This window comes from Carassius carassius, chromosome 11, assembly GCF_963082965.1.
Source record: "Carassius carassius chromosome 11, fCarCar2.1, whole genome shotgun sequence".
Classification (NCBI taxonomy): Eukaryota; Metazoa; Chordata; class Actinopteri; order Cypriniformes; family Cyprinidae; genus Carassius; species Carassius carassius.
In genome coordinates this window covers 24,478,644-24,491,615 of record NC_081765.1, presented here as the reverse complement: position 1 = coordinate 24,491,615, position 12,972 = coordinate 24,478,644, and the positions used below count along the sequence as shown (strand labels likewise).

At 35.3% G+C, this 12,972-nt stretch overlaps 1 protein-coding gene across 1 annotated transcript; it reads right to left on the bottom strand.

Annotated features, from left to right (window-relative positions):
* Positions 1-341: 341 nt before the first annotated feature.
* atp1a1b (ATPase Na+/K+ transporting subunit alpha 1b) lies at positions 342-12,744 on the bottom strand. The gene is made up of 22 exons (XM_059562256.1): positions 12,590-12,744; positions 10,346-10,459; positions 10,203-10,262; positions 9,860-10,063; positions 9,654-9,767; positions 9,375-9,509; positions 9,148-9,265; positions 6,266-6,534; positions 5,340-5,648; positions 4,895-5,029; positions 4,598-4,793; positions 4,333-4,508; positions 4,096-4,232; positions 3,866-4,016; positions 2,735-2,903; positions 2,508-2,662; positions 2,284-2,407; positions 1,842-1,987; positions 1,095-1,225; positions 891-992; positions 713-804; positions 342-558 (listed from the first exon to the last, which is right to left on the bottom strand). Exons 1-22 carry the CDS (start codon positions 12,599-12,601, stop codon positions 530-532), a joined length of 3,078 nt encoding a protein of 1,025 aa, XP_059418239.1. The 5' UTR covers positions 12,602-12,744; the 3' UTR covers positions 342-529.
* Between the last annotated feature and the right edge of the window lie 228 nt (positions 12,745-12,972).

Below are 12,972 nucleotides of genomic sequence, written 5' to 3'. Positions count from 1 at the left end.
TCGAAATCCAGTGAGCAAATTATAACACACACACGCACACATTCTAGTACAAACTATATAACAAGCAACCTTACCTATCCTTGTCATGTCTCTCTTGTTTTACACCACTGCTGTCAAGTATATTCTATGTGTTTCTTAAAAACATTTATAAATTTTAAGAATACATTTATACGCAAGTATAAGTTAACTTTCTTATGTGAATTACACTTGGAAATGTAGTCAACACTGAAGTAAAAAACATCACTGGCACATTTAAAGGTCCATAAGTCGTTCCATACTAACAAGATAACTGACATGTAAGTATAAAAATCTAGTTATTAAATGAGACCACATTTTTGTGAAGTTGACAGTTTATTCAGATTCCACAATTAAAAACTTTTTTCAAGACTATATTTAGCATGTCAGCAGAATCTTAGTACTACAATCATTCTATATAAAAATATTTTAAAATGTGTATGTTAAATTCAGAACAGCAAAACTACTGTTACATCACAAAGATAACACAGTGAAGTAGTGCTAACATGATGGTCTAGTAGTACGTCTCTCTTTCCACCCAACCTGCAATGAAATAAAAACTTATTTTTACTTTTACAGTTGAAAAATATAAAACTATGTACTCATACAGTACTTAAACATACATTAGTATACTATTTTTTTGAATCCTACAATACAGTACAAATTGGTTAAAACAAGGTTGCAATTTCCTGATTACCTCCAGGGTTCCGTCTAAGGACGAGCTTTCTGATTTCATCATAAATAAAGATGAGAAGAGAGTACGGGAGGGCACAGAACCACCAATTGAGCCTGTAGATAGAGCACAGAATATAAACCAAAGAAGCAGCCAAGAAAAAAACTGCATATTTATTTTCTACAAATATATTTTAGCCTACTTGAGTGGGTACATTCTGAGAGCCACATCCATGCCAGGGCAATAAGACAAGAAAGCCGCCAGTGCTGTTTCCTCAAACAATCCAAAGATCAAGATTTTGTTCCTTGTAGGACAAAAATGCAGTAAACAGACAGTGAATAAAAGAAAATCTCCTCAAGTACATGGTTTACGCTTATTCGGAGCTCATCTGTTCTTCCAGACTCACTTCATTCCCTGCTGGAAGACAGAATTACGCCTGGTCTTGCAGATAATCAGATCGGCCCACTGCACGATCACAATGCTGGCGAAGAATGCTGTGTGGCAAGTGAACTCCACAATCTTTCTCTGTTCATATGTCTGAAAAAACATAACATTATTTTGTATAACTAAATGCTAATGCACACCTTAATTGACTAACTGTTGACTACATTCGATTTTAGCTGATATACAGTAGTACTGGTCAATAGTCGGTAAGATTGTTTTTAAAGAAATTAATACATTTATTCAGCAAGAATTGATAAAAAGTGACAGTAAAGACATTTATAATGTTCCAGAAGATTTCCATTTGAAATAAATGCTGTTCTCGAAAGAATTCTGAAAAAAAATGTTTCTTTAGCATCAAATCAGCATATTAGAATGATTTCTGATGGATCATGTGACAGTGAAGACTGGAGTAATGGCTGCTGAAAATTCAGCTTTGGCATCACAGGAATAAATTTCATAAAAATAAATACAGCCTTGGTGAACATGAGAAGAGACTTCTTTAAAATAACATAAAAAAAATTACCCATCCCAAACAGTTTCGTATGTGTTAAAAAATGACTTCCTCTTTCTGGAATACATAGTAGTTGCACTTGCACTAAACATATTTGTTAATCAAAACAATGCTCTTTAGAATAAAAATCCCCCTGACTAACATGTAGCAAATTTATGGTTCACACTTCACAGCTGTGAAGTAATTCATAGTACCTACCCATTGTTGCCCATAACTGTCCTCCAGATCATTTATATGCTTGTCATCCCAATATACACGAATTCCTAATAGTCTTGATGGCAAAAAGCCATTCTCAGCAAGAATGACAAAGTATGTGAAAAATCCAGCCAGAGCCTGAATCATACCTGCACAACAAGATAAAATCTTGCATTAAAGCTATTTTCAAAATGTGGAGCCATTTTCACATTTTGACATGAAAAGCTTTTATATGATACCATGTTAGTCAGGAAAAACTTGGATCAACATACTAATTTAGCACCTGATCAAATTTAATTAAAAATGAATGAATTGATTCTGGAAAATTCTTCTTGGATGTGTTCTCTAGGAAATTTACTCATAACTTTTTTTTTTTTTTTTTTAACTTTTAGAGCGATGCTCTACCATTTTGGATCCTGAAACAAAGCCACAAAATAGCACCTACCTATCTGTCCATATGCAATGCTAATAAGTCTTTCATTCACCAATTTGTCTGTTTTAGGGTTTCTGGGCTGTCTCTTCATGATATCACTCTCAGCAGCCTCGTATGCCAGAGAAATAGCAGGAGCCTTGAAAACAAAACAAAATGATTAACTGTCATCGCTTGTAGAGATAAAGTACCAAATGCAAGTGTGAAAAAGAAAATAACCCAGTGAGTTCTGCACTGACCATATCTGTTCCCAGGTCAATACATAGAATGGTAACAGTTCCTAGAGGTAAGGGGATGTTGGCGATAATGAAGAACAGGAAGGGTGTGATCTCAGGGATGTTACTGGTCAGGGTGTAAGCAATGGACTTCTTCAAATTGTCAAAGATCAGCCGGCCTAGAGTGGAGAGAAAGCGCTAATTAAGGAGCCAACAACATTGAGAAGATGTGAAAAAAAGGTCCCCCGTACCTTCCTCTACACCAGTGACAATTGATGCAAAGTTGTCATCCAGGAGGATCATGTCAGCAGCCTGTTTGGACACATCTGAGCCAGCAATGCCCATAGCAACACCAATATCAGCCTTCTTCAGTGCTGGAGAATCATTCACACCATCCCCTGTTACAGCCACAATGGCTCCCTTTGGAACAGAAATGGTTATTTATTTATGTATGTATACATGTATGTTTAACATTAACCCCAAATTGCTATTTTCTAAACATTTCCTAACAGTTTTGCTGCTTAATATTTTTATGAAAACTGTGATACTTTTTTTAAAGGAACACTCCACTATTTTTGAAAATACGCTCATTTTCCAACTCTACCTTCAAACCCTAGAGTTAAACAGTTGAGTTTTACTGTTTTCGAATCCCTTCTGGCGTTCTCCGGGTCTAGCGGTAGCACTTTAGCTCTAGCTTAGCATATATCATTGAATCGGTTTAGACCGTTAGCATCTCACTCAATTAATTACCAATGAGATACTTTTCCTATTTAAAACTCGACTCTTCTGTAGTTACATTGTGTACTAAGACTGACGGAAAATTAAAAGTTGCAATTTTCTATGCTGATATGCCAGAATGATAGTATAGTTCCTAGCCATATCAGCCTAAAAAAAATTCAACTTTTCATTTTCTCTCAGTAAGTTCATGATGTAACTACAGAAGAGTCAAGTTTTAAATATGAAAAATATAAAAACTCTTTGGTCATTTTTGAGCGAGATGCTAACAGTCTAATCAGATTCGATGATCTATGCTAAGCTACAGCTAAAGTGCTACCTCCAGACCCAGATATTGGCTGAAAGTATTCAAAAACAGTAAATCTCAACTGTTTAACTCTAGGGGAGTTGGAAAATGAGCCTATATTCAAAAAAATAGTGGAGTGTTCCTTTAAGAATTGAATAAAAGTATTAATCTACTTCTGTAAAGTACATACAAATACTTAAGTTGCCTCTTTATTTTAGAAAGGGGATTCCTCACAAGAGGGATCCTATTTGGTGATCTTTGGCATCAAAAAGTTAGGAAACCACTGTTCTGAAATCTCTAATTTAAGTATTTAGAACACAACAGTCCATTATTTAGATTTATTCAGAAGTTTAATGATTACCTGACGTTGACATCCCTCAACAATAATAAGTTTCTGCTGTGGGGACGTTCTGGCGAACACAATTTCTGTGTGGTACTTCAGAATGTCATCTAACTGTTCAGCTGTGAGGTCCTTCAGGTCTCCACCATGAACCACACAGGCCTTTGCATCTCTGAAAAGAGAGCATTTTATTGACTTATTAGCTTCATGTAAGGGAAAATTAAAATTTTTTAGTAAAACTAACACGATACCTGGGATTGACCTCATTGACAGGGATATTCAAGCGAGCAGCAATGTCTTCCACAGTCTCATTACCCTCAGAAATAATACCAACACCCTTTGCTATGGCTTTGGCAGTGATAGGATGGTCACCAGTTACCATGATAACCTAACAGTTGAGAAATATATGTAAACAAATGTAAATATATGTAAACTATAATTATATAATCATTTCAGCACATTGTAATGGATTTGCATCTCTGCTTTACCTTGATTCCTGCACTTCTGCATTTGCCCACAGCATCAGGCACAGCAGCACGTGGAGGGTCGATCATTGACATGAGACCCACAAAGCACAGATTCTCAGTAGGGAAATTCACATCTTCAGTATCAAACTGGAAGCCGTCTGGAAACTGTTCATCAGGGAGGTAGAAATGGCAGAATCCTGTTGGACAAGAATGTGAATGATCAGTTCACAGTGTTCTCATGTGAACTCACAACGTTTCTTTGAAGAAGCAGCTTTTTCTATTTTACCTAAAACTCTTTCCCCAAGGCCCCCAAGCTCCAGATAAGCATTCTGAAAGGCTTCTTTCATTTCATCATCCAAAGGTTGCTCCTTCCCTTGGAACAATATAGTAGCACAGCGGTCCAGGATTCTCTCTGGGGCTCCTTTCATCACCAGCAGGTGTTTAGATTCTGTGCAACCATTTGGGTTCTTGTGCACTGACAGCTGCCAATGCAAGCAAAGCATCATATAATATCAGATAAAGATAAGATAAAACCCTTTTTTTTTGTACTATAAGTAGAGATGCAAGATCCTAATTCCAGTACCTGATATTTGTTTGTAGAGTTGAAAGGGATTTCTGCCACTTTGGTGTACTTGTCTCTTATTTCTTTCACTGATCCACAGCAAAGCTCAATGCATTTCAGAAGAGCAGATTCAGACGCATCACCAGCAACATCTCTCTAAACATTTAACCACACAAGTGAGAAGTATATATATATATAAAAATATATATAAACAATATCTACAATGAAGAGATGACATATGTGACATTATTGGATGGGATAAATGTATATAATGTATATAACAATTGAACCATCATATATACGTTCTTTTAGAAAGAAATTAATTAAGAAATAATTTACAAACACAAACTGCACTGCTTCTTTAAAAAAGCAGATACCCACCAAAAGTCATGTAAATCGTGCAGTGACCTACACCCTGTGACACATGTTAGTCATATAATTGCTGTGCATCAAATCAAAAACTAACCTTCAGAATTGGCACATCTGTCTGTTCTGCCAGAAACACAGCCCTGTTGCAGAGCCCAGCAATACGAGCCAATGATTCCCAGGTGGCTGAGCTGCGGTCAAAGGAGGCCCCGCTCTGATTCTCTGTGGTGTCAGCCTCATGGATCTGGTTATCAAACCACATGTGGGCTACGGTCATGCGATTCTGCGTTAATGTGCCAGTTTTATCAGAACAGATGGTTGAGGTTGAGCCCAGCGTTTCAACAGCCTCAAGGTTCTTAACCAAACAGTTTTTCTTAGCCATGCGTTTAGCTGTGAGGGTGAGACAAACCTAAAGAACAAAAAACAGAGAGTAGGTGTCATGCAAATATAAGGGCCTTATCTTCAAACAAAGTAAGTTTAAACAAATTACCGGTTGCTGTGAGAGAAAGCCCGACTTTGCCCAGTTTTAAGAACCAACTTAAACAATGGCTTAAAACAAATCAATTATGTGCCCACTAATGATAATTGTTGTAATTTAGATAAATGGGTACGGTTCATTGTATTACTTTATAAGTGTATGTATGTATACCAAACAAGCACTTGGCAGCATCTAATAGCACTTTAAGAAATTGATAATGCACTTAATGCACTTTGAGTAGCACTTTACTGTGTATGTGTATATGTGTGTGTCCGTCATGTATGAGTATGCCATATTAGATGCCCTGTTTGCTAATTGCGGCTTTTCTTATATGTTATTGTTAACTGTAGTGTCTTTTAAATGAAGTCGAATCATGTTTAAATTAAATGTTTAGCTGTGTTACTAGGTATTGTTGAGGGCCTCACATGGGACTACAAATGTAAAATAGCCTGGGGGCTAACTTTGGCATATGTACATTACTGAAAAGCTATGTTCATTCATATGCATTGTCCCTTTGAAATAAATAAAATAAAACCAAACTAACTAACCGTGACTGTAGCGAGAAGACCTTCAGGCACATTGGCCACAATGATGCCAATAAGAAAGATGACAGCCTCCAGCCAGGAGTAACCAAGAACGAGAGACAGAATAAAGAAAGAAACGCCCAGAAAGACGGCCACGCCTGTGATGATATGGATGAAGTGCTCAATCTCAATGGAGATGGGGGTGCGCCCAACCTCTAGTCCAGACGCAAGTGTGGCAATTCGTCCCATTACAGTACGGTCTCCGGTGCTAATGACGATGCCACGTGCAGTACCTGTGGTACCAGTAATAACAAATGTGAAGTGTAAGATGAGAAATAGAGGACACCAAAGCATCGGGCTGTTATTCAAAAATGTCAAATGTAAAATAGACACATATATGACACATATATGAATGAGTGTCCTATATTTGGAATTTCTGCTCTGCATTTAATCTATTCAAGCAAACACACACACACACACCGTGAACACACACTGTGACTCATTAAAGACTCATTAAACTGATCAAAATTGACGGTAAAAACGCTTATTACAAAAGATTTAATATTGAATAATTTTCATTTTAGATACATCTCAAGTTACTTTGTCTATTTTTGTTTTGTCAACAAACGTAGCTGAAAATAGCTAGAACTATAGAAATACAGTAGAAATAGCAACACCATAGAATTAATCATTGGCATTACATTGTTTCATTTCTGAGCAAATCAGTGTTTTTTATTGAATAGGTTGAGTCATTGACTCACTGATTGACTCCTTAAAGGGAGAGTTCACCCAAAAAATTGTATTTTATGTTCATCTGCTTACCACCAGGGCATCTAAGATGTAGGTGACTTTGTTTCTTCAGTAGAACACAAACCAAGATTTCTAGCTCAAACTGTTGCAGTCTATCAGTTTTACAATGTAAGTAGATGGGAATTATGGCTAAAACATACAATAAATATATATATATATATATATATATATATATATATATATATATATATATATATATATATATATATATATATATATATATATATATATATATATCATACACAAACAAAACCAAATTAAACCCTGCAGCTTGTGACGATACATTGATGTGTAAAGAAACAAAACGATCGGTCTGTGCAAGAATCCGATTAGGTATTAATTACATTTTTTACCTCTGATTCATGCAATGTCCAAACTGTTAGAACTCTTCTGAGTGTGTCCTGTTGTGCGCGACCTCAGCAGCAGGCGCTTGAGGTGTCTTCTTCTTCTTCTTGCTTTATGGCGGATCGCAGACTTATATGTGCATTACTGCCACCTATCTCTCAAGTGGACCATTGACACTCCTAATTCAGATTGTAGATAGAGTGTCAATGGTTCACGCGCTTAGAAGAGTTCTAACAGTTCGGACATTGCATGAATCAGAGGTAAAAAATATATATATATTGTTTTGTGTCTTTACACATCAATGTATTGTCACGAGCCGCAGGGTTTAATTTGGTTTTGTTTTTGTATGTTTTTTTTGTTGTTGTTGTTTTATTGTATGTTTTAGCCGTGATTCCCATCCACTTACATTTTAAGTCTGATAGACTGCAACGGTTTGAGCTAAAAATCTGTGTTCTACAGAAGAAACAAAGTCACCTACATCTTGGATGCCCTGGAGGTAAGCAGATAAACATCAAATTTTCATTTTGGGGTGAACTATCCCTTCAGGACAATCATTTGTCACCGCTTAATGTCAAAGTGAGCAATAATTAAATAAAAGTATAAATATAAAAATATGAATTAATATGAAATAAATGTAATTATAATGAAGTCTACTAGATTTTTAAGAATAGGTGTAAAAACACTTTATTCAACATCTGTAGTAGGGGTGTCGCGATATACCGGTATTGACGATAACCGTGATATTCAAAGCAACAATTATCGATATCGTGTTAATTTCGTGTGTGACGATATACCGCAATATTTAAAATGAACAGTTCTCTTATGATAACACCACATTTAAATACTCAAGCGCCAGTACCTGGTTGAGTGCCCAGGTGGCAGTATTGTGCCTTAACGCTGACACTGTCACACAAGAAGAAGACGCAGCGCTCACAGCTGCTCCGAGGAGAGCCGTGTTCATCAGAGTAAGTTGACATTATTTTACAAGTCATAGACTGGGAAATATTATATAACCTATTAACAGCGGTTTTCTGTGTTCATATACTTAAAGGGTGACTATCTTAATAAGTACCGCGTTTTCTTTACTTGTCTTTGTTTTTTTTATTTGCAATAAATCGCCTGTGTGGAGTAACACTTTATTTCTTCGTTCAAATCTATTAACAGTCAGTTACATGATTAAAACTGATCTTGAAAAACTGAGCGACCACATTTCTACATTAAACTCTGTAAAATGTTAAGTTGGTTTCAGTGCCATGCACTTAATGCCTCATCTGCGGTCATTCTTCAATAAGGTTCATTAGTTAATTACATAAGTTAACACATATAAATGACATAAATAATAATGAACAATATTTTCACAGCATTTATTAATCTTAGTTCATGTTAATTTCAGCATTTACTTATGCATTATTTAAATCTCAAGTTGTGTTTGTAAACATTAATGTACTATGAACTAACATGAACAATGAACGACTATTTTTATTAACATTAAAATTAATAAATTGTGTAATAAATGTATTGTTCACTAACTGTTCATTCATGTTAGTTAATAAATGACATCTTATTGTAAAGTGTTACCATTAATATTTATTCATCATACCGTTGAACTTGATAGTATCCCCCCCCCCCCAAGGTTTCTATAGATATCACGATATATCGATATTGTGAATTCTTATGGCCACAATAACCGTGATATGAAAAATCTAATATCGTGACAGCCTTAATCTGTAGTGAATGAGAATATAAAATACCTTCTACACAGTTGGTGGAGAAGAAAGCAATATTCCTTGTCTCTAGAGGATTATCATTTGAGAAATCCGGGGAACGTGTCTGAGGCTCTGATTCTCCAGTCAGAGAGGAGTTATCCACCTTAAAACACCCAATTTAAGAGCTATTTTTATATAATGTCACTGCCACAGCAAGGAAATGTGATGTTCACACTACACTGATCAGGCCAGATATAGCGGCTCATAATAACCTTGCAGCCATGCGAGGCTATGATTCTCAGGTCAGCAGGGATCCTGTCACCACCTTTTACTTCCACCAGATCACCAACCACCACCTCTTCAGCATTGATATGATTCTTCTCACCATCACGGACAACCAATGCTTGCTAGAAAGAAAAAAAGATTAATCTAAACAAAACATTCATAAGGATACAAAACTACAATTTATTTATACATTATTATACATTAGTTTATTCGATTTCAAGAAAAATTCAATAGCAAAAATAACTAAACTGAAAAAAAAAAAATACCTGGGGAACCAAATTCTTGAAAGAGTCCATAATTTTTGAGCTTTTAGCTTCTTGATAGTATGAGAAACAGCCAGTGACAATCACCACAGCTGACAGCACAACTCCCAAATACAGCTGCATTGCAAAAAGGGATAAACAATACTAGGTAAAACATATCTAGGAAGCAGAACACACATTTAAATATTTTTTTTTCAGCATCCCCTCACATTGTCATTGGCTGGCTCATCTTCCATTGCTGCCTGAATACCATATGCAAGAAAGCAGAGAAGGGCACCAGTCCACAACAGCATAGAGAAGCCTCCAAACATCTGCTTACAGAATTTCACCCACTCTGGGGTGGTTGGAGGTGGAGTGAGGGCATTAGGACCATCACGGGCCAGAATCTCTGCTACACGAGCGCTTGTGAGACCCTGGTTAAGTCAAAGACAGGACTATGTATTTTGTTTAAAGCGCTATATAAATAAAGGTGACTATGTTAGTTATTAATCACTAGAGATTTATTAAGAGTCATTTCATAAAAGAGAACTTGGAGACGTTTCGTGAACTTACTCTGCTCAAGTCTGTGCCATATTTACGGTGGAGCTCTTCCAAAGTCAGTTTGTGATCATCCTGAAATAGATTGTATACAGAAAGACTCAGTTTTGGAAAAATTATCAGTGTACCATATTGACCAAAGCTAAGTAAAGTCTTACCAAATTCACTTCTTTTTTTAGCTCATCCATATCTTTCTCCTTTTTCTTGTTTTTGTTCTTTTTCTTTCCTCCTTGCTCTGACGTTGCCGCCAGCTCGTACTGGTCCCGTCCATCCTGAAATAGATGTTCGAAACATCAAATAACAACCTTGTAAGATCTTGTTACTGAGTCAATGGTTTAAATATTGTGGAAAAAAGGTAAAGAAATAATTCACCTAAAAACAAATAAAATAAAATAACCCCAAAACAAAACAAAATAAAATGAAACAAAATATTTAAATTAAATTAAATTAAATTAAATTAAATTAAATTAAATTAAATTAAATTAAATTAAATTAAATTAAATTAAATTAAATTAAATTAAATTAAATTAAATTAAATTAAATTAAATTCTGTCATTGCTTATTTATTATTGTTTCAAACCCATTTTACTTTCTTCTATGGTACATAAAATTAGAAATTCTAAAGACTACAGTCTGCTAACAATTTTTCATGCAGTTACTAAGCTTTAAATTCTAAGCTTTCAAGTTTTCAAGCTTCTAAAAAGGTTCAAAATCAAAATTGAATTGATTTGTGCACTAAACTTTTCAAGTTATCACTTTTCTGATCCCTTTATTGTGCTTTTACATACTTTCTGAATCTTGAACTTATTACATTGTACCTCCTGTGGTGAAGATGAGAGCAAGCCCAACTATCTGATTACCAAAACATATTCAAACTGCTGCCAAGCTCCTGAGTTGTCAAGGGTCTTTTATGTATTTCGAAGTGATCAGTTTTTTCTTGACATGATCTTCTACATGGCATGCACAAATCTAATAATGTTCTGTGGCAGAGGGCCAATCTCAGCTAGTGACATGGAAGCAACCATGTCACATTGGCTTCTATCCAATCAAAAGAAATAAGCAGAAGCAACAAAGCCTTTTCCCTCAGTATATTTAATTTCCCAAAGAGAACATGAGTAAGCAAAGCTGGGAGTATCATTCGTTTTTCTCAGAATATCTGTTTAGTTTCACATATCCGCAAACATGCAACAGATAAACACCCACACAAAGTGTTCATGTTTTATTCACCTGTTCAGTTCAGAGTACAAATGTTGCCTTAGGCAAACACGTTAAGCCACCTTAGTGGCAACACACACAGGAGTGTGATAGGATCAACTGTTTGTGAGAATGAAAAATGAATTAGAGGATTGTTTAGATCTGATTTCATTGTATGACCTCAAAACAAATTCTCAGCATTTGTAAACAGTCCCAATTAACACAGCGGTTTGGTTGTACTGTAAAAGAACCTTTGAGTCTACATTATGAAAACAGCTGCAGCACATTAGGAGTCATAAAGTAACTGCATCTTGACCTTTTTCTTCTATTCTTATTACAAAGGATTAGTAAAGTTTTGTGGTAATTCAGGTGCACTGACCTAGATAAATCACACCATGTTCTTAAGGGAAGGAGAGAAAACCTCACTCTAAAACAACAACATGGGGCTCTAGAACTAGTGTTAGGAAGTAAGGAAAAGGCCTAAATACTACACTACACAAGAACATATACATACATATATATATATATATATATATATATATATATATATATATATATATATATATATATATATATATATATATATATATATATAATGTTGAAAGTTATTAGCAAAACTAAATCCTGATTCCACACTAAGTATGCAAATAAAGCTATAAATAGTGATGAATAATGATGAGAACTGCAAGTACTGCACAGGTCATACTGCAGCCTACTACACTATACTTTCAGTCAGCAATCATAGCATTAGAAACAATAAAGTACTCCAACAGCACAGTTACACAAAATTGAATCTGAAACACACATAAAACATTTTTTGGTCTTGTTTAAAATATATATGTAAAGATTAGGCTACTTACCACATATATCACAGACTTATATATATATATTCAATTTGGTTTCAGACTTTTGGGTCTCATGTACATAAATTACATATACACCTATGCATATTTGGTGTGTGTATAATTTTATAACAGCCATACATTTAAGATAAAATATAGCCTAATACATTAATAATATTTTCGTTTAAGTTATACAAAATTCGTGGAAACGCCTAGTTATTTATTACAGAGCTGGTATTTGTCACCAGCGATCTTCGCATACTCAATATAATACTTATATTTCTGAAAATATCCGTCATAAGTGCATCTCCCTAAATATATGCTTCAAATTAACCACGTACAATTATTGAAACATATTTAACTTACCCCAACTCCCATTTTCGCTTGTGAACGGCGGCTGTGCTACTTCACGTTCACTTTCAAAGCCCCTTTCAAGTGTAGAGCAGAGCATGAGATCATCAGGGGGTCTGCTGCAGCTCAACTCATATATGCGAGTCTCAATCACACGTTTGTGTAGAAACGGAACAACCAATAGGAAAATAGCAGCACATTCTTTGTGTTGCCTGTGTGTCTCTATGGTCTCTGTGTGTGCGCGCACGAGAAGGGAAGTGTAATTCTAAGGTCTGAATCCATTGAGAGACAACGTTTTTTTTTTACCAATGCATATTACTCTTAATAGTTAACAATAAAGTGAAATTCACAGTAGTAGCTTGCCTGTCTGGAATAAGAAAATAATAATAATTATTATT